Raw genomic sequence first — 23,189 nt, 5'->3', positions numbered from 1 at the left:
AGGGTGTGACAAATGCAGTCACTCTTGTTTATCCATACAGAAAGGTTCTTCAGCCCTCTCCACTGGAGTGTGTCACCCCAAATTAATGTCAGACTCTTTGATAATCATTAGTGCACATGCAAAGAATAGTGAAAATTTTTTAGTCCCCTACAGTGGTTCAAAGCTCAAGCTCAACAAGGTGAGGCTCTGCCTCCCTCCCTGCTTCTGCTCAAGTAACAAAGCAAAAACCCTGACAGCAGCTGACTTAGTGTCAACATGTTTACACCTCTCCTGGGTTTTTGTTTTGGTTTGACTGATTTGATTTTCTTTTTCTTTCTTCCTCTTTTTCTTTTTTGAGACAGTGCATCTTTGTAGCTCAGACCATGTTCAAAGAACGTGATTCTTATGCTTCTGGTGTGCCTCTTGAGTGCTTTGCTCACACTTTGCTTACAGACTTTTTTTTTTTTTTTTTTGAGTGATTTTAGTATTTGAAAACCGTTCCCAATCCTAACACTAAAATGTACCAAGCCTGAGAGTCCTTGACAGTCAAAAAACACATGTGTTACATAAGCTTCATTCAAGTCGAGAGTTCAATGTTGGTTAATGAACAATGTGCATTAAGTAGCATCTTTAGAAAATAAGGGTATTTGTTAACTAGTGATCCAGAAGGATGTTGCTAGGGTTCAGAAGAACCTAACCCTGGTGTTTCTCTCTAGAAAGCATGATTCACTATTTGCTGCTTCAGGGTTCATGGTGACCATAGCCATGGTCATGATTGTGGACCATAACCATAGAAAATGATGAGAACTTGATGCATCTGAGGAGATTACCTCATGTTTCACATACGCTGGACACTAGAGGGAGTACAAAGGAAGACTTAGCTCCTGTCCCTTTCAGGAATCTAGCTGGAAAGCAAAGGACAAATTACACCATCTATGGGGTATTGGAGAAAATACACGGCATTTCCTATGGATAGAAAGGGTGTGTGGTGGTGGGCAGGTTAACCAGCCTGTGCAGCTTATACCTGCATTGAAGAAGATGCTTCCTGACTCACAGGAACGGAGAATCTGATGCTTTTTAAAAGCACTCTAACATTAAATGGTGAATGTGTCTTTTCTGTCTCTTGGGATTGTTTAGAAGAAAAGACTGACTATTTTATGAATGAAGTCAAGGTGCTCCGGTGAGATGCCAAGAAATCAATGTGATATAACCAGCTAACGGCAGTTGCCAAGAAGCCACCCCAGGTTTTCGGTTCCCTAACCAATGTTCTCTACTCTTAACATGTCACATTCAGAATCCATGCCTGTAATTAGCACTCCCCATGTGTGTATGCTTGTTAATGGGAGTGGTGAATGTGGGCATGCCACCACTCAAGTGTGAAGGTCAGAGGACAATGTTTGAGTGTCTGCCCTCTTCTCACCTTGGTTGAGATAAGAGCTCTCTGTTGCTGGGTAAGATAGTTTAGCTGACATTCCCGCCTCTGGAATTTCTCCTGTTAACCGCCTCCCATCTCTATAGGGACCCAATGGGAGCCCAGGTGAACTGCTACATATGTCTTCTATGTGGGTTCTGACGACCCAAAGGTTAGTTGCAAGGAATTAACAGCAAATGCTTCTGCCCACAGATCCATCTCCTCCACCCCAGGACCTATAGTCTTAAAAGCATACTCTGGGAATGATTCTGTTCATTCATCTGGAGCTGTACTTCATATGATAAACATAAAGATGACATTTGCTTCTGAATTGAAGTACATACTTAACAAAACCACAACAGACTAAGAGGAGATTGCCCTGGGGAGCAAGGGTGGAAGTGGAGCACAGTAGGAGATGCAGGGCTTGTTCTGCTGGTATTTGAGCCTCTATAAGAAGTTGAGAGACAATGTATTTACATAGAGTAAAAAAAACCACAGAAGAATTAGATTGTCAGTAAAATGAAATAATCTTTGAGGGAGAGGGGACGATGATGGGTTGCCACTTGTTTGATTCTGAATCCCCGGGCATTGTTTATGTGTTGACTCTCATGGTGTAGTCTTTATCTGTTTGCAAGAGCTGACATACAGTATATACAAACTCAAAGGGCCACATGGGCAAGCAGCTGATTTGAACAAAATCTTCTCAGAATGGCTTTCCTTGGTCTAGGAGCTCAGACCAGTGCTGGTGAAGATGGGACAGGAGGATCTGGAATTCAAGCACAGTCAACTCTACATGATACCCTGTCTCAGTAGAGTAATACCTAATAATAATAATAATAATAATAATAATAATAACAACAATAATAATAATTTAACAAAAACGCAGGTGCTCATATTTGTTGCTGCATATGATACAGGAAGTCAAGTGTCTATAGAGGTTGTGTGCTTTTAGAGTTACTTTGATTTCTTTCCATTGAATAATAGCCAGACTGTCAAGCCAGGGGGCACACTGTTGCCCTTATCATCTATAGGAAAACTTGGTGATATTCCAATAATAACCCCTGTTCTTAATCGAAGGGTTACCTCCCTGTCTGGTGACATGTACTGATAAGATTTCTAATCTGAGAGGTAGATGATTTTTTTTTCCTGGTTTCCTTCTTCAGGAAGGATGCCTGAAAATTTCATATAAATGTCACCCCTACCCCCCTTTGGAGAACACCAGGTCATGGAATTTTTGGCCTTGATGCTATTTTTCTTACGAAATAGGATGAGAACCCGCCATTAGAAGAGGAGAGATTGCAGCTGGGTGTCTAGATATCTCGGCATTGTTGTATATCCCAATTTACTGACTGAAAGACAGTTCATGCTATGTCTCAGGTCTCTCCCTCTTCCCATATTCCGTGCTTTCCCTTTCCATCTCTTCCCCAGTTGCTCATCCCGTTGTCTTCCTGGACTTTCAGTCTCGCTGACTTTCACTGGCTCCTATGAGGCAAGATATTGTGATGGGAAGGAGGGCTCTTTGTTATAAATAATACATGCAGTAAGCAGATCATCGGAACTGGATGGTGTCAAACCTTTTTTAGCAGTTTGGATTTGAACACCTGGTAGAACAAGTTTGGTCCAATAAAAAGAGCCCGATTCCTCCCCTTTTAGGAGCTCTGAAGACACTGGTTACTTTTACGCAGAGGGGCAGGGGATGGTGCCTTTTGCCCGGGTGATTCAGACGGAAGGATCACCTGGTTGAGGGAGAGCGTTGCTTTTTAGGTGTTTCCCGCATCGCCGTCCACGTGTCCCTATGATGTGTGGAGAACGCCAGGGAGAGGCAAAGCGGGCGATTTTTGCGGGAAGCTAGACCAGCCTCCCTCGTTACATAGGCTCGTCCTCTGCATTGCATCCGAGCTCCGGTGATTTGCTGTTTGGAGACTGCAGATTTGCATAGAGCCCCTAGCTTCACCAGCGTGTGTGGTTTTCGGTTCTTTTATTTATTTTCTCTCTTTTTTTGTTTTTTTTTTTCAATATTTTTTCCTCTTCTTCCGCCCCATCATCTGCTCCTGCTTTTCCTCTGCTCGCCTTCCCCCAGTTCGATCCCCGGTGTCTTCACAAGGGTGCCCTCTTCCCTCTGAACCCTTCGCCGGGCGTAAGTGTCAGGAGGCGGCGGACTCGGAGATTGCCTCTGGAGCAGGCGATGCGCGCCGCTGCTCTGCGCGCTGCCTGGGGGAGGCTGGCGCGAGCCGGAGAGCCGGCCGGGGCTGAATGGAGGGAAGGGGTTCCTCGCGTCCATGGGGTATGCTTCTCTCCTGAAAGGAGGCTGGACCGGCGAAGTGGCCTCCCCATTCCCCACGCACAATGCTAAATGGATTTACCTAGTGGATTCCCGGTGGATGGCTGTCATGTAGAAGTGAGGACCCTCCGGGAGGAGCTTTAAACAATTTCCCGGCTCCCCATCCCCCGGCACACACTCTCGCCCGAAACTCTTGGGGAGTATCTCTGGAGAACCTGGAGCCCTGCAAACCTGGGAGCAGCCACCCTCTCTACGCTTGCTGTTCTCCGGGGCTGCCTTTCCGGACAAGTCCCCTGCCAGCTGCATTCGCCTTTGCTATGTTTCGGATTGTTTTGGGTGCAGGGCACAGCCGACTTCAGGACCCCAAGAAGAGTGTCCGAAGGAGGTAGAGGATGGGTGCCCTGGCGCGGTGAGGCGGCCGGCCCCGCAGCCCGCCGCGAGCCGCCGGATCCCCGGCTTCCTCTCCTCTTTTTGCGCCCCAAACTTTGCCTCCCGCGGCGGCTGCCCCTTGGCGGGCGCTCCGCCATGTACCAGAGGATGCTCCGGTGCGGCGTCGAGCTGGGATCGCCCGGGGGCGGCAGTGGCGGCGGCGCAGGGGGGCGCCTGGCCCTGCTCTGGATAGTCCCGCTCACCCTCAGCGGCCTCCTAGGAGTGGCCTGGGGGGCGTCCAGTTTGGGAGCGCACCACATCCACCATTTCCATGGCAGCAGCAAGCATCATTCAGTGCCTATTGCAATCTACAGGTCACCAGCATCCTTGCGAGGCGGACACGGTGGGTCTGCGATGCTAAGTTCTTGCGGGTTATCCCCTGGTCGTCCCCTCCCCTCCCCCTTCAACCCTACACTCTCTCGAGCCTCGGCCCTTAAGGCTCTAAGAAACAGGAGCCTGAGAAAAAGGGAGGTGCATTTAGGTGTGCTTGTTGGGAGCCACTTATCTCTTTGAAGACAATAGAAGGGGATGGGTGAAGGCATCACCGGTGTTTGTGGTGAGGGGTGGGAGGGGCGTGCCTTGCCGAGGTGCTGGGAGATGTGGGCATCTGATGTGGACCAGCCTAGGCAGGGCGCCTGGCCCCACTGGAAGGGGGCGTCACTCGCCAGAAGGTCACTCAGTGGCCAGATGGGGCGCCGCGCTCCACAGAGGGACCTGAGCAGAGAGAGGAGGGCTCTGCAGAACCTTTTGTCTGTGTGGTGCTGCCCCACCTCCAGCCCATCTTCCCCGACCAAAGCAGGGAGCTTTCGAATCTGTGCATCCCTCCAAAGCGCTCCCAGACTGCAGTGGCAGGAAAGAGGTCCCGGGACTAGGGACCCACTCAACAGGAGGCTGGTCCTCTCTCCCCACTTGTGTGTTACTTGCAGAAGGTAGCAGTATAGCAACTATCCTCTCTGATCCTGATCCGTCCCCACTGGACACAGAGTTCCTCCTGGGAACGGTTCTCTGCCTGCTACACACACACACACACACACACACACACACACACACACACACACACACACACACACACACACACACAGGGATTTCAGTTTCTTGGTGATTTGGTTGAATTATTCTCTAGACGAAACGGGAGCGATCTTAGACTATACCGACCCTGTCTCCCCGAGGATCTTGTCCACAGGCTCCCGAACATAGGCGGTCTAGCTTTCTCGTCCGTTCAGTTCTTTCCATTGAGGGTTTCCTTGGAGTTCCAGCTGGCTGGGCTAAGCCAGGAGCTCTGCCTGGAGGAAGAGAAATTGGAACAGAGGGGACCTGTTTTTCAAAACGCAGTTTGTTAGGAAGGAGCTGAGTGTAGAGAAATGCCTTGGGTATCAGGTTATTTCTCTAGAGGAGCCAAGAGTGTGAGCCGGGCCCCTCTCATCTTTAGATGAAAGCTATTGTCAGATTCCCCGAATAGCCAAACATAAAATAAAAAAATCAGTGGGGTTTTTCTTTTCCCCTTTTCAGTGCAGGCGAGTCTTTGCCTACTACCAGTCTTTGTCTTTCCCGAGGGTAAAACCTCACTGATTTACCCAGCAGGCTGGAAGTTGCTCTCCTACATCTTTCTTGTAGGGTCCACTCACCCTTAAGACTCTGTTCAGCCTTGGGTCCTTTGCCCCCTCCCATGGATTTCCCCTCCCATGGGCAGCTGTAAGCACTATGTGTTTGCCCCTTCCCCAGGGACAGACTTCCTACCTGGGGACTACTGTGGTTAGGCATGAAAAGCTATAGAATGATCTAATGAGCAGAGGCCAGTTCACCCTGGCAACCCCTCACTGGGAGTGGAATAGTGACACACTTTACTTTGGGCCCAAAGAACTGATTGATTGTTCATCTCACTTTCCTGGTCCTCCCAGGAATTCCTTTCGACACACCTAGAAAAACCTGAACCAGGCCTTCCTATAAGGATCAGAGGGCAGATTCCTGGGGAAAACAGTAATGAGTTTCAGGTGCTCCTTCCACGGCCCCCATCACCTGGGTGCAGTGCTCAACCACTGCCCCGCCTTTGTGCAAGAACTGTACCAGTCCCGTGGGAGGAAATCGAGCCAGGGCACAGGAGGGCCAGACAGAGCGTGGGTGGGTGGGAGTGGTGCAGCAGATGGGGGTATGTGAGGGTGTAGGGTGCCTAGTTGTAGCAGTGGGGCACCATGAGCTAATAATTTCATATGCATATTGAGTTCTCTGTGAGTCTGCCTCTGCAGAGTGACTGAGTGATGGGACCTCTGAATGGGCACAGTGTCTGAGGAGGTGACAGAGGACAGCAAGGGGCCCTTGTGGCAGCAGGACATTCCTTTCCCATTGCAGCCTCTACCCAGGGCAGACGCCGTCTGCTGGTTGTTGTTAACATTTATTTCCCTCCAGAATACAGTAATTGTCTGTATGTGAGTGAAAGCCAGGCTCATCTACCATTGCAAAGGAGAAGAAAGCATGGTGGGTAGTGAAGATAGTTTGTGGGCCACAGTTGGTATTGTTCTTGGGGTCAGAGAACTTTCTCTTCTTCAGAGGCACTGTTTACTATTTACACGATCCCCACTTGTTTGTACAGCCCCCCCAACTCCTCACACTCACCAATCAAAATGTAAGCACCTAAATAAAAATCCAGGTGTGAAGTTTCCACACTTCACCCCTCCCTTCTCTAGAAAAGAGGGAATTCATTCTACAGAGAACACATTAAGACCATTAGAATGAAAATTCAGCCTCTCCGAGGGTGGTAGACTCCAATGAGGGGGAGGAAGCACAGAGGGGCCGGAAGCAGGGCAGGTAGGGTGCTAGTCTGAAAGAAACCTAATAAGAAAGAGGTGATGTTGAATTTGTTGGGTCAATAAACTCAAGGAGTATTTAGCTAATTGTTAGGACAAAGGGCTCAGAAGAGAAGAATTGCTGAGGCTAATAGATGAGAGTGAAAGCAAAGCACAAAGGTAAATGACAGTGTGATGAATTCCTACCAGAAAATCAAGACAGGTTAAAAAAAAAAATAGGCTGAATTTCAAATCTGTGACACTTGCATATGTGCCTGTGTGGACAAACAAATAAATGAGCCTGTTTGAGTGTATTAGAATTTCTGAGAATCATAAGGCCTTTTATTTCATGATATGGAGTGCAGATATAAACTTAAGTATATAGAAGAGATAAAAAAGCTTGTGTGGTATATTTTAAGGACTAGAATTTCATTTCTTACATTTTGGAAACTGCTGGGCTGAGGATCCAGGTTCATTCTTCTTCATTTTCTCATCATGCTATGCTTCATTTACACTATTATGAGGTGTCACTTACAAGGTTTGCAGGGTGCAGAGGGAGCTCATGGCTACCCCACATGTCTTTGTGCAAGCTGACCCAATTGCAGAGACTGTGGTGAGGATTTTCTGAAGTGCATATATATATGAGAAACAGATTTGGAGACCATATCATCGCCCCCCCCCCCTTTTGCATGAATTTAAAAATCATAAATAGTGAAACAACTTCTGTAGAAAATTATTTTTTCCAGTTAAATCAGCAGAGAACTGTGTAACTGTAAATGATAAGAAGCAAGTCTGCTTATAATTAAAGCCAACTGGAGTCCAGAATAGACCCGCGTGCTTAGCCAGTACTGCTTTTGTGCTGTGCCATATGTGCGGAGCATAGAATGATGTCAGTGCTATGCTCAGGTTCCCAGCTCAGCTCTCAGCCTTCCTAAGCGCCCATGCTCTGCACACTTTAGAAAATTACCTTAGAGCCTCCCAATAATTTCAGAAGATACAGAGAGGAGAAAGTCATTACACATCTTAGCCACTGATGTCAGTTCTCCTCCCACAAATAGGAGCTCTGGGAATTAGAAGGCTGTGATGAGGTTATACTATTAAGGGGCAAGAGGCTTTGCCCAAGGGGAGATGTTGACGAATCTTAAAGCATGGTTTGTGTTTGAAGGAACTCAATGATATTATATAAGGGTAATAGTTATAACAGGAATTTATCACAGATTTCTTCCAAAGCACTTTCAAGGTGCATGCCTAAGTTCTAAGAGGAGTGATGGGTTTTGGAAGGGAATCTTGCATATCATTTTTCTTGTGTGGCTACCGAGACATATCATAGATGGGCCAAACAATGGAGCCAGATCTTTGATCAGAGTCAAAGAGAAATTAGAATCAAAGCTTTGTGACCTCAGAGCCCAGGGCAATCCCACAATCTCAGAGATTTTTAAACTAGAACAGAGAGGGTCCTGCAAGTGGCTTAATGGCTGGTCTCTTGGAGTAGAATTCACATGAGTTTTGTGTGCAGCATGTATCAACAGTACAACATGCTGCATGGAAGAGGACACACTCAGCTGGTGCCCCACTGGTGTCTACAATAACTCTGCTGAGGAACTTTCTGTTGCATGCTTGTTGATAGCAACTTTGTGACTTATTTTGGATCATAATCAAGAGGATTGGTTAGCAAAACCCTTCACAATATGTCCTACCTGAATGAAAACTTTTGACAGTTCTGGTCACTAATTACTATAGGCAACTGGAGAATTTTTGACTCCAAATATTTGGAAGAGTTATTGCTGCTCCACACTTGTACTGCTGACTTCTTAAACAATATAGTCATTGCTCAAGTGTCCTGAACAAGGTGGTCAGCAAATATTTCTGCATCAATTTTTGAATTAATAATGTTCTAAATAACCCCGGCAGCCTGAAGAAATTTTATTTGTCCCCAGATCGTAATATATGTATGCCTAAGATTGTCTATCCACTTGCCCAGTAAATATACCATAAATGCCTCCAGTGGAAAAGTATCCACATTTGCTTCTGTACCAGGTACCATGGAAGGTCTAGAGCGAGATGGGAATCATGGGAGGAGGGACCAGATGGGAGGAGCCAGTGCACCTCTAGTCCAATCATTGTGTTTATACCTTAGCTCCGAAAGTACACACTACTGGAAAATGTCAATCTTCAGATGGATAAACACAATTTCCCTTTGAAAACAGGTAGTCTCCAAACACAAAGAAAAAAATAAAACCTTACAAGTTTATTCATATGTAGCCGTCATCTGGACGGCCTCATAAAATGGTCTGATAACAATATAAAACAACTGAATTTTATCACAAGTATCTTTTATTGCCTTAAATATGAATGCTCTAGGATCTTCTTGCACAGTCACCTTATTCTAAATCGATGCATATGTTTCTTGTAGCAAAACACATTTCTATGTTTCAAATAAACATTGGACTTGGTTCATAAATGCATTTGAGATGGGATGTTCATTGATTTAAATTTACACTAATGTGTAAATAATTGAGGCAGCTTGGTCAGGCAGTGATAATTCTCCATAATATATCCATGTGAAAATTTGGCCATTGCTGCTTATTGGAGTTGTGTAAATTTGTAAAGCTATTTCTCTTCTCTAAGAATGTTTTGTGAGAGCATAGAATACAAATGTGATAGATTACCACACTAGAAACAACAAATGAGATCTTGAATTTGAAAGTAGTTTCCTAATATTTAGCAATTAAGAGACTGTAAGTGTAGCTATGTGTATGGACAATCCACTGAGTTCTAAACCTGGGCCTGCCAGTTGTTAACTGAACGACTCCTGGAATTGATCACATCTTTGAATGTCAGTCTCTTTTGACTCTGAAGTTTGATGAGAACATCCTTCTCCTTTATCACTGTGACAACAGAGAGTCAACTAGACCCACGGGATCACAGCAAATCAGTAGGAAGATGGGAAGTAGAATCCATGTTTTCCAGTACATCTTCTTCCATGTTTGAATATGCTTCCTTGAAGCCCTTGGGATGTCCTGGGAGGGACTGATCTTACTCTTAACACTTTCATCTAGTAAATTGATCATCAAAGGTTTTGGCTTAGGTGCTAATTAAGATTAAGCTTATCCCCCAGGATAAACTAGATCCACCCCTTGTATAGAAAACCACTCAGCCACTCTTCCTCCATGGTTACTTATCCCGATAGTGAACCCTCAGAACCTCAAATATGCTATACATTGTATTTCTCTTTTATGAATAGCACAAGTTTTAAAATGTTAGCAATCTCATTAACATCCAGCATTTTCATGCATTGCTTAGTCAATGAAAAGACTAAGACCCCCTTGTCGAAGAGCGCCACTATGGGCCCATTCTCAGATTCCTCTGATTGTGAGTTTCTCTTTAATTCTTCATGCTCTGGTTGTCTTTTCCACAGCTTCATTGATTCTATGCACACATGTCCTACTTTATCCATTGCTATGATGAAATACCCTGACAATTGCAACTTAAGGGGCAAGGCTCACAGTTTGAGGATAAAGTCCTTCGTAGCAGGGATCCCCAACCAAGGGAATCCCCAGCATCTATCAGGACCCATGCCTTGAGAATAGTGTTGTTCACTGTTAGAATGTGTCTTCCTATCAATTTGATGAACCTATCTATTTATTCGTTCGAAGTTGTGTAATAGGCTAACTGGATCTAAAGAAACCCTCCCAGGTGTGCCTCGAGACTTGATGCCTGTCAGAAGCTGACAATAAACATTATCACAATGTGTTGTCAATGAATATTGAATTCAGGTTTCTGAAATAATCTAGTAGCATCTATAGTGGTTCAGGTGGTGACTCACCTAGGTGCCTAGAAGTACTGGTTGGGGCTCAGACTCAGGGCCCACTTGGCCAGTGATCTCCTCTCTGCCAAGACCTCAAGGAATGTCTATTGGAAATAGACACCTTCTCTCTCCATTTGATCTTAATCTTCACCAGTTCTTGTCTACACAGGTTATAAAATATGTCTTCTCAGAGAAACCTTTAATAGCCTTTTAAAATATTCTAAAAGACTAGATTTTTCAGCTTTAATCACAAACACAGCATCCTTCAAGTTTTGACAGAAAGGAGTGAAAAGAGCTATCTCTGCAAGCACATATCCCTATGGTACCCTCACATAAAGTACCATATTCCATCATCTGTGCAGCCTTGGCAGGGTGTATGATCCTTATTTGCTGACAAAGAAACACATTTGGAGAGATGGTGATTTTGCCAGGGCCACTTAATTAATAAGCTGATACAGTATGATGAGAAAGAGCTTTGAAAACTGCTATGCATCTGACTGTGGAAGACCTGAATTATGTCCAGTTGTCATCACTCTCCAATTCAATTGTCAAAATGATGGTTAACATTTGCCAAGGAAGTATAGCTAACTCCTGCCATTACTAACAATTTCCATAGGTGTGTGTGCACCTGTATGTATAATTTCCACACACACACACACACACACACACACAGAGAGAGAGAGAATATAAAATTTCTCTGTTGGTACATTAAAAGTATATATTTGTGGGGTACTACATGATGTTTCAATACATTACATATATAATATAGAACAAGGATTCTTTTCTACTCATTTATCATTTTTTTAAGGTTTTCACCATCAAGAATTTCAAGTGAAGTTAAATTTATAACTGCATTCCAGGAATTCTAGCTAATCCTACACTGCTAGCCAAAAAGTAAATAGCAAAGTGGCAATGATAAACAATGATACTTCATTAAAAATAATGTCCTTAGACTACTATAACTGAATAACAGTTGCAGTAAAACGATTTATGATTAAACGTGAAGAGTCTCAGACAGAGTTTCTTTCAGCCATCAAATGTAAGACAAGTACAAAGACTCCGTTGTGTTGAATACTGGACATAATGGCAGTGAGATTTGTAGATGGGGACCAAGACAGTGTAGAAAGGCGTTTGTCTAATATATTTTCAAGGTTTGTGTTTATATGTACACATACACATTTACAAAACTCCTATAAATCTCATAGAAATGTCTTTTGTTAAAAATCTCATAGAAATGTCTTTTGTTAATGGGGCATCCAGTTTAAATGCCTTGTATGATATGATCTGATCTTTTGTTTTTGTTTTTTTTAAAGTAAGGTTTTAGATTTTATATGTATCGTAAATACTTGGTAATTGACTTTTTAAAAATATGTTACTTTCATTAATAAGAAAAAGTATCTGACAGTTGCTGAGAATTAACAAACGTCTCAAGCAAATAGTAAGACAATGCTTTGTAATGTGTATAAGATATAAGGCCGAGGCATTTAGCAATTTGGACATTATTTGGGCAAGACTGTTTTGATCATCTGCGTATACCGGACTAACATTACTGGATGTAATTATTTATGTGGTTCAGCCTGTTTTGACTCTAAATTACCATCTGGTTATCAGCCCTCATTTTTCTACACAACTACAAAATTCAGAGCAGCTAAACAAAAGAGGTATTTTAGATTCTTTCTTAGACAGACAACTTCGAATTCTGAAATATCTAATTTCATGTTAAGATTTGAATTATCTCCAGTGTGAATGGTTGTAAAGTCTACTCACATCACTATGAGTGATTGTGAAGTAATCTAAAATATTCATTCAGGACAAGTGCGGCAGCCATGATACTATCATGCTAGTCCATTAGCACTTTTGTCTGAGCCTAGAGCAGCACATAAAAAAAAAAAAAAAAAAAAAAAAAAAACCAACCTGTGGTTTTTCTTGATGGATTCTACTTTGAAATAGTACAAGATATGCCTATCTTACTATGAAGAAGGCCTTTGTTCATGTCTATGTATTTATGCCATCTTTTCTGTAGTTATATTTTTCAGTGATCAAATGTGTTAGAATTTATTGTAGAGAAATAATTCTCAGCAGCACCAATCGAGACAAGTCCGGGATTTTTGTCTAGAAGATGTATATGCAAACTGAGTTTTCTATTTGGTTTGCAGGGCATTGTTTTATAGTCTACTTTCTATATACTTCATATCAATTTCTGAAAATCTTGTCATATTTGAACATTTATGCCTGCATAGTCATTGAAACATCATCGTCATTTTTTTGGATTATGTTTCCAAAGTTGAGAGACATTTTTCTTAATACTCTGAGCTACATTTCCTTAAAGTCAACAGTTACCATTTTTAATACTGTTTTGTGCTGTATCAGTCATTTTTCATGTCTACTGACCAAGTAATAACATTTGCTGGAATAAGATGAATAATAAATTAGCCTCCATCAGCAAAGTGGCTAATTGGTCATGTAGGTAAACATGCAAACAGTATATTTGGTTCTACCACTTCTGTGGTCCCTTTTTCTTTGGGACTTGTCCTCAATGAAGTATACGGCCTTGCTGCACCCTAAGGACAGTTACACTGTAAACAAAAGCAGAACTGGCCTGATGGGCTTCTGATGGACAGCCTTTAAAAAGACTTGGGTTATAATATATACACATGGGATGCTCTTCAGATATCTTTGTGGTGGCTAAATGTAGAACAACAAGCCATTTGTATTGATAGTAATGAAACTCTTGCCCAAGTACTCTTACTTTTAAATGCAGAAGTTTTGCTTTTTAATAAAGTACATTAAATCTTAATTCTCTTTACAGAAGCAATTAACTTAACTTTTGCTTTTTAGTAAATAAGTAACTTTAATAGAATAGTGAATTTACCTTCTGAATTCTTCCCAATATAAAGACTACAAGCTAGTGCTAGGCAAAATGGTGGAAAATGGCCTACTTATTGAGTAGTTTCTTGGTGCTTTTTATATGCCAGGTACTGTTCTAACTTTTAACAAAACATCATGGCATTTGTTCTCACTACTCTCTGAGTTACATGCTATTAATATCTCACTCCAAAAAATGAGGATCTCTAGTTACAATAAAGTATCAAATAGCCCAGTTAACTGGGGTGATAGGACCTGACTTTATATACAAGCAAGTGCACTGGAAAGCTCATGCCCCTTAACAGGTCAGATTTCTCTTAACTAACTGAATGTTTTCTGTTTTTTCCTCATCTGTTCATTGCCAGTGGCCCATAAGAGGCCAGTGGAAGAGTCTGTCTAGATTCTTACCTTACTCTAATTGACCAGTCATTTCTCTTCAAGCATATTGCCTTTTCCTTACCTTCCAATGTGTTCTTGGATCTTGTCATTCTTAACTACACAGAGTGTCCAAATGCTTCCCTGCACCTCCTTCCTTATCCCTGTATTTGTTTTGACTAACTTATGAATCTCCATATCTACCACCACATCAAGAGGAAAGGACTGATTGATTTAAGATGTTTATTAATGTTTATTAACTACTTTCATCCTATTTGGCAAATACATCCCATACCCAATTGATAATCTGGTGTGATACTAGAGTAATTTGCAAATACAACTATGACTTACAATTAAAAGGCAACAGTTGGAATGAGTCTGACAGTGTGATTCCATTCTTGAGAAGAACGGAGTCCTGTGTTTTGAAGTAAAATACATATTTCTCAAAGCAGGTTATAGAGAAATGACTGACAATCAACTAACTTAAGGATCTTAATTTTAATTACTTTTTAAAATAAAAAGACCTGAAGATTTTAAAAAATCAAATTTCATTCCTTGTGTTGCCTGGCATTATACAGCCACATAAATTGAGCATTTTGCACAGCTTAGTACTGTGTAGTTTGGGGTACTAGATTATGGGTTGAGGTGATATTCAGAAAGTATGGTTGAAACTTTCATGCATAAGTTTCTTAATTGCATTTCTTAAAAATTCTTTTGATTATTCAATTTAACAACAGAAGTTTTGCTTCATTTTATTCATTTGTAGCACCACTTTTCCCCAAAGACTAGGAATTCCCATACAGATCTCAGCTATGCACTAAGGAGGAGACCACGGGCTAGCCTCCAACTTGTCAGAACTTCTCTTTCCAGAACAAAAGAAAGTTCATCATATCTTCACTCCAGGAGCATTATGAAGGTGGGATATTTCATGTGAGCATCTGGCATAGGACCTGATAAATTATCCTGCCTTCTCAAAGCGATAGACTGGTCTCCCTCTGATAGAGGACCTTCTTTTCTAGAAAGGGCAGGAAAGAATGAGGTTAGCTATGAAACCACCATCTTCTCTGGGGGTTGAAAGGCAGGATATATTCCCATCATTCTCATTTGCTAGTTCCTTAAAGGTGAAGCTAACACTGAAATTCATTCCTGGCATCTGATTCATCCAAAGAGCAGGACACAGAGGGTCAACAGGAGAATACTTTTGTTTAACATAAACAACTTGCATGTCCCTGTTTCTGTGGGAGTTACTTGAGGAATCTTGTACGGGCACTGAATAGTCAAGGCTGCTGCCACAGAATGTTGGATAGATGTTTTTCAAACTTTTTGAAAATTATTTTACAGTAGAGACTGAGACTTTTTAAAAACAGAGTAAGAGAAGACACAACATAGAGTGAGGGAGGGAGGTTTAGGACAAAGACTCCATCTTTCTTTGCCCAAACAGCCTCAGAAGACATCCTTAAACACAATGCTGCCTTTACCTGGATGCACTCAGGATGAAAGAAATTTCAAGGAGGAAATCATACTTCCTGGCCAAGAGTGCTTGAGGTCACGTCCTTTGAATGCAGTCCTTTTGATGTTGATGCCAAAGTCAACTACGCATATAGTATTCTTAACCAATTCAAGCATTTAGCAAACAAAATCAAATGAGAATTTCCAGCAACTGTTATCTACTCATTTGTTTATCCATCTATCCCTCTGTCATTTCTCTGTGTGTCTCTCTCTAATTCGTCTATGTGTTTATTTGAATGTTGTGTGTATTGGTGTTTGCCAGAATGTTTGTGCACGAAGTACCCTTACAGGTCAGAAGACAGCACTGGATCTGCTGAACTGGAGTTAAAGACAGTTGTGCCTAACTAAGTGGGTGGTAGCAATTAGAATTGGGTCCTCTGAAAGACAGCAAGTGCTCTTAACCCCAGAGTGATTTCTCCATGCCCTCTAATTTAATCATCTATTTTTGAGACGTACCTTGTTGATTTCTTAATATAAGAGAACAGCTTTTCACAGGCACTTGATATCCATGCTTTAATTGTTTGTTTCTGCTTATTGGAAAAAAAAAAAAGAGGCTGTTTGGTGAACCATTGTAACAGGCAAAAGTTTATGTCCATTCAGATTGCATTTATTTTAGTGGAATGACCAACAGAACGTTGCACATACTGAGATAGAGCCACTCTGCAGTGTGACCCATCAGTTCTGCTTCCTAAAGTGTGAAGAAGACTTTTGATGGTGTCAGCAGCCTACAGTTTTAAGATGTGAGCAATTCTATCAAAACCTCTGGGGTTGATAGGTGAGGCTAGCTCCCAAAGTGATCACGACCCACAGGTTGAGAACACACTAAGTCGCCCTCTCAAATTTTTCTTTTCCCAGGTGTTATCTTATGTGCAGATAGGTTTCCAAACTTCTGCTTACTCGTTTTGTTTTGGGATATTAATGTTGTTTTAGTTTTCTTAGCTATCTTTCAATATTCATTCCCACATGTTCCTTGAAGAACAAGGGATTAATTTTTCTACTTCGGTTGGGATCCCTACCCACAGGTTGAGAACTGGTGCTTGATAGTGTTTGGCGAGCCTGGTGTTCTTCGGACGGTGTGCACATCATGTGGAAAAGAGGGTACCCCAAAGAGTAACATTGGGGATCTGACTCAATACACTAGAAAGAAGAAATCAGAGAAATAGTTTGCAGCCAGGGACTGGGAAAAGTCTTCTACAGGGAGGAATGTCATCAGGGAGGCTTTGAATAATTTAGGTGTTAGGTGTAGAGGGAGGCATCTTTATAGTAGCAAATAGCATCACTGGTGCCTTCTCTACACTTAGAGCTAGTTTTTGCGGTGCCCTCCCATGCTAGGAATCAAGCCCAGTGTCTTGCACAGGCAAGCAGATGGTCTGCCTTTAAGTAGTGTCACCAGCTTTACTTCTGTGCTTCTTCAAGACAAACAAAATTATATAATGATTTCAAACTCAGTTTTTCTTCATTATTAGTAATTGCTAGTTTTTCTTAGTAGTTCAGTGGCTCTGATCACTAATGATCACTGTGATCAATAATGAGTGTGTGTGTGTGTGTGTGTGTGTGTATGTGTATGTATGTGTGTGTATCTATCTGTCTCTCTGTGTATATGTGTCTCTCTCTGTGTATCTGTGTATGTGTGTATATCTGTGTGTGTATGTCTGTCTTTCTGTGTGTGTGTGTTTGTGTGTGTATCTGTGTGTGTGTGTGTGTGTGTGTGTGTGTGTGTGTGTGTGTGTGTGTGTATCTGTGTGTGTGTTTTATCTTGCTTAGACTTGATACTCATTCTATCCCTGCAGATGCCTTGAAACCTTCACTAGAAAAAGTCCTGCAAAGGCACGACAAATGGTGACAGCATGTGTAGAGGAAACTGACTGTTGTTATGTAATTCCATTCATTCAGCCTCCTCATTCACAATAAGTAGATATTTAGGTTATTACCAAAATGTGGGTGTTTACACACACTGTGCTGGCAAATCACTGTACCAGTGAGTGCCAAGAAAGAAGAAACCAATCAGTCAGAAAGTGCTTATCAAATACATGGTGCTTGGGGTCGGGCATTGTCTTACTGGGCTGAAGGACCCAAAAGAGGTTAGAAAATCTATTTTGTGCATCAGGATCTCTAGCTGAACCTGTATGCTTCTTGCTCTTTCAAGCACCCCAGGGAGGTCTTGCTGCTCCTGGAGCAGAATCACAGGAGGAGCAAAACCAATACCATTTTTTTTAAATCTCCTGACAGCTTTCCTGATGTTCTGATGACCCTGTAAGAACATCCCAGGCCAGTGGACACACACCCTCCTTAATGACACATGGGTAACTGGGAGCATGTTCAGTTACATTTACGTTTTCATCTTTGTAAATCACCTAGGGCTTGCAAAGAGTTTTCTTATTTTATCTCATTCAATACACATAAAAATCCTGTAAATTAGGCTGCCTGGTTTCTACCTCTTTTTGCCTAGGAGGAAAGACTGTGGCTTGGTCACTTAACTTGCATTGCCTGAGTCAAGTTTATAAGCATCAGAGATGGGTTTCTCACTCGTCATGCAGATTCTCTGTGTCCAAATGAACTTTTTCCACCTATACATGTGAACACAGGTTGTGTGTGTGCTCACCTTGAAGGATCAAGAGTTTAAGGAGTTGAATAATTCTGTGGGGATGTGGGAAACCCTGCAGTTCCCTTAACCCAACACTGATGCACCAGAATACAAAGATAAAATAGAGTGGTGTTTTCCCCCATTGAAATAAAATGTATACACTTCTTGGGAAAGGTGGTCATGAACACTGGTTGACTTTGCATGAATTTTGTCTGGGTGTTAGTTAAAATTTCTTGTTGTTTATTTGGGTTTAAAAGAATGATTTAAAAAATGATTCCAATTTGAAGTATGAATTCACTGGCTTTTTTTTTTTTATCATTGTTGCAATAACTTTAAAAAACAATGAGTACGACCTGGGAAAACACTCAGGCCTGATACATCTTTATTTAACTAATCTTGTAGATGAACACCAACAAGGAGCTATATATAATTAAAACACCCAATTACTTGTAGGGAATTATTAAAGAACACTTGGAAAATTGAGACATTCTGTCAAAAACTTAATAATTTAAAGCATTCTATTTTTCATGGGGATGACAAAGAAATTTATAAAGATGCTCTCACTGACAAAATGCCCTTTTCTTATTCAGGTACAAAGAGCATTGCCTAGCTTGCAAGATCATCTCCATTTCCCTTGAGGCAGTCTCTCTAGCTAAATAAGGGTGGGCACCTCCAGTAGTCACCAGTGAACTTGGCATCAGGCTGAGACATGTTTGTAGTCTTCTTACATGAACACTTCTTATGTTTTCAAAGTAGCATTCTAATTTCCTAAAATTAAGTTCCCTGAAGACAGTGAGTGTGGTTTGTGTTATCTCTCAATGCCCCTCAACAAACACTCAGAGTGCTTATTTGTTTCCTGAAAATTTCTGGAAACCTTCCTCTATGTGTGTAGAAGCAATAACATATTTGTTCTGTTATTTGGAACTTTTTGAAAGATGATTTTAAAACTATATAAGTAGCCAGAAATATATATATATATATATATATATATATTTCCTAATATATATGATTGTACATTTAAAGATTCACATTTTAGTGTCTTATGCTTGATGTATGTATGTAATTATGATAGGTTGAAAAGAGCTTGAAAGTTAAAGGTATGGTATAAGGGTTGAAGGCTGGAAGACCTCTCTAAAATAATATTGGTATTGATCCTCAGTGTGCCAAGTTATATAAGAAATATCTGAGAAAGTGTTTGTAAAATGCTATAAAGTTGTATTTTAGGGAAATAAAACATTATTATAATATAGTAAATAAATCATATAAATAATTTTCTTACATAAGCTAATGACTCTTAGATTTTAAACTCCATCAAAATCACACAAGGGGCATATCAGAACTATGATATGACTGTGTTATACCCCAGGAGGCATTCCTCAGAAAGTCTGCTAAAGAATTTACATTTCAAACTAATCCTTTCACTTTTGGAAAGTCTAATGTAGAAGGTCCTCTGACGACTCTCTGAAAAAGGGTTTTTGCCATTGTGTATTAGCAACTACAATGGACAACTTCACACAGATTTCTCAAAGCCTCCAACAGCTTATCTCATAGACAAATGTTAGCACAGACTAATTTATAGCCAAATAATGCTGGAAGAATCTTGTAAGAAAGTATCTCGAACTACTTGACACCATCACATTAATGATCAGTTAATGTGAAGGGGATATTAACTAGGCTTCCTTTTTTTTTTTCTTTTTTTTTCCCTAGACAGGTTTTCTCTGTGTAGCCATGGCTATACTGGAACTAACTCTGTAAACCACGATGGCCTGGAACTCACTGAGATCCACCCTAATTTTTTTAACTAGGGTTCTAACACGTTGATAAGTATATTGCTCTTTCCTAGGAATGTCTGTGGTACATGAAATGTAAGCTGCCAGGGTATGCCCTTAAGAGGGTCATAGTTGTTCCTGATTGCATCCGGTGTCCCTAGCTACTGCTTGTCTCTCCAATAGGGGTATACTTTGAGAGCTATATGTATGGGTTGACACAACTAGATATTCCAGTCTGCAGTCCCCTTTTGTCCTCCTGTTAGTCATCCTTTGGTCTATTTTCAATATTCTTAGAAAGGATTATTTTAGCCCATTATGCAATGTAAGGTGGTGGTGTTATTTTAAGCTAAAAAAAAAATGTAGTGTTCAACACTTTTTCCTTTGACCAAGAAAGCTTTGGGGCAGGTGTTATACCAGCATGCATTTCATCATATCCTATTCATAACATTTTAGATTTTGTCATGTCATTTCCCAAGACTCCTCCACTTTAATATTTGTGATTTTCTAATATTAAATATTGTATGAACATCTTCTATCCTGGTCTTATTCTTAAGTCAGACATACCCTTTTTTAAAAAATAACAGTGTAATTGGATTGTAATTCTGCATTCTTTTTGAACTTACTGGAATGACAGAATCGCTTCTGGAATGAGACCCTTGGAACACCAAGTGTGATTTTAGCATGCTACCAATGTACTCCTAATATTACAAATGAATATTAGGTCTCTGACTCTGAGACCAGATTTGGTGCCCTGATCCTAGGTTTCCCCCCAAAGTACTGTATGGCCCTTCCCTTAGCCCTGTTCATGAGGTACCCAAGTGCAAGGCAGTCTAATCATAGCCAAGTCCTCCTTGTGGAGACTCTTAAATCAAGTAACTCCCATAGCACTAAATAAGCCCTGGGAAACTAATACCTTTCATGTTTACAGGAAGAGTTTCTCTTATTTTTCACCTACTTTATTCATTAATTTTTTCTTGGACCGAGAGCATCTCTAACTCCCATGCAAGCCATTAAACTGATAGTTTTACATTCTTTCCTTGCTTAATTTATAATACTACAGAGATTCTTTTTTAAAGTAGGGAGGTAATAGCATTGGAGCTCAAAAAGAAGAGGAAGGGCATTATAAAGAAGGACCTTCAATGTGAGCGTCCCTAGGGAGGTGATGCAAATAATGCTGAAGGATGCTGCCTTGTGCTAATAGTCCACAGCTGGTAATGAAGGAAGGATGCTGAGAATTCGTTACAGCTTCCATTCCTCTCCTGTCAAAGTCCTTTAGAGCTCTGAAGAATTTTCAGCAACATTTGTTGTTTCTCATCATCCCCATCACTGTGGAAGAGTTGGGAAAGTCTGAGGAAAAGATGATTGCACCAACCATGATACCCAAAGGAAATGGCTGCAAAAAATTTGGCATGTGCTTTTCTGTGGTTTGTCTTTACATAATTAAACATCTTGAAAAGAGGATAGGATTGAACAAACGGTGTTAGAAAACAGTTTTTTTTTTTTTGTTTTTTTTTTTTGTTTTTTTTTTTTTTTTTAAATAGAACTGCATGGCTTCTGGCCCAGTTGGTGTAGGCCTGGAAATCTCATCTACTTGGGAATCTGATTCAGGAGGATTCTGATGAGTTCAGGGCCTGGCTAGACTTCAGAGTGTGTTTAAGGCTAGCACTGGCTGTTAGTGAGGTCCTGTTCCAAAAATAAAATGTAAATATAAATGAAGGGCTAACAAAGTAACTCAGAGGTATGGTGCTTGCCAATATGTATTAGGCCATACATTAAATCTTAACAAATGTTGTATCTATAATAAATTATAAATAATATGTTAATTGTGTAAAATACCATATTACATTTATTAATATATAGTATATAAAATTATATATAAATATTCCATTAACTTTATATATGTTGCAACATATATGGCAAACACTTTTTTATATTAAGTGCCTGTTAGGGACTACATTCTATATTATTCTACCTGGACCATACTTATTTTTATCAGATCTTTTGATGTTGGGCATTTCAATTAATTGCCACTTAAAAATTTATAAGCATTGCTGTTACACATAATGGCTTACTATAAATGTGTATGCTATGTACAAATTGGGTATTATAGGTTAGAAGGCTTAGATTATTTCTAGGCTTCTGGTATTCATTGATGAACTGAATCTTTCTTTCTCATATATTTCTTTACATTGTCTATTAGACTACTTAGTGAGCAGGTCATCCATGAGGACAGTTGATAGTGTCAATCTGTATCATTTGTGATTAAAGAAAGCCTCATTGTTTTATCTCTTGTTATACTCTTTTGACTGAAGGTGGTGTTTAAATGAGTCCACCAGACACAAGATAAATGATAAATAGGTATTTATTAGGGAAGGACTTACACAGATAAGAGTAAATAGCCACCACGGTCTTCCTGCTCCAGTAGATGCAGTCTCTGCCCTTCTGCTGCTCTCTGTGACCCAAGAGAGCATGAGCCAGTCCCACCCCTACCTTATAAGGAGTCATGTCTGCACCAAAACCATGCCCAAAGTGTGTGGCGACCAACACAAGTTTACTGACAAAACAAGATGCCACTACATTTGACCTTTCTTGTGCTTGAACGTCTTCTCAACTTTGCTAATTACACTTCAGCAGATTTCAGATACACTGTAATTTCCAATCATTCTATTGTGAGCAGGTGGGGACTCCTTTTGTCCACATTAACTTATAAAATTTATTTGCTTATGTGTTTAGCATTTATTATATTTACTATTAATGTGGATGACATTTTTTTAGTTAAAATAACTATTTGATTCCATTTATGTTAATACTAGTAGTAAGAATTTACTATTTTCTGGTCGTTAAACCTATTGCTATTCTTTTTTGTTTTTAGTTCCATTTCCATTCATATCCTCAATCTGTAGCCCTTGGAAAAGGGTCTTCATGCTGTGACATTTCATATATTTTCAGTAAGGAGAGACAGACATGTTTACTAGCATTTTCTAAGATAAATTCTGATAGAAATGAGGAAACAGGCAAGTAGTTCCAGGTAAGTAGTGCAGTACAGAAGCTCTCAGAAGTATAGTAAGGTTCTAGAGCTTTGGAGTGCAACAAAAGGAATAAACTTTGTAGTAAATGTAGTATAGCCTGAGGAGCTCAGAGACATGGGTATCCTGGCCTCTCCTTCTGGCCATGGTAGTGAATTGTCATGTTTTCCCATTCACCATGATCTATTCAAACACCATTCTGCTACCTCTCTTCAGGCAGAGATCCTAAGTGGAAAATCAGAACATTCATGCAAGTGAACCTAGCATGATAAAGGATATCTTTCTTTTGTTTTTGATTTATTTTTAGACAAATAAGGCTTAATTAAATATGATCAAATGTACAAATGTTTATAATGTAAATCAATGGCAGAAT

General features: G+C 40.8%; 1 protein-coding gene across 24 annotated transcripts in view; it reads left to right on the top strand.

Annotated features, from left to right (window-relative positions):
• Nucleotides 1-23,189, top strand: part of Nrxn1 (neurexin 1) — a 1,056,958-nt gene that overhangs the window by 637,246 nt on the left and 396,523 nt on the right. For 4 of the 24 annotated variants that reach the window (XM_027418015.2, XM_027418014.2, XM_027418013.2 and 1 more), the window contains exon 1: nt 4,197-4,443. The exons of the other annotated variants lie outside the window; for them this stretch is intronic. In XM_027418015.2, coding sequence (XP_027273816.1) covers nt 4,197-4,443 — 247 coding nt within the window. Of the gene's footprint in view, nt 1-4,196; nt 4,444-23,189 lie in introns of those variants that run through there. 24 annotated transcript variants of the gene reach the window in all.

This window comes from Cricetulus griseus, chromosome 5, assembly GCF_003668045.3.
Source record: "Cricetulus griseus strain 17A/GY chromosome 5, alternate assembly CriGri-PICRH-1.0, whole genome shotgun sequence".
NCBI classification, from domain to species: Eukaryota; Metazoa; Chordata; class Mammalia; order Rodentia; family Cricetidae; genus Cricetulus; species Cricetulus griseus.
The sequence above is the reverse complement of the archived record's forward strand: the minus strand, read 5'-3'. Positions and strand labels throughout refer to the sequence as shown.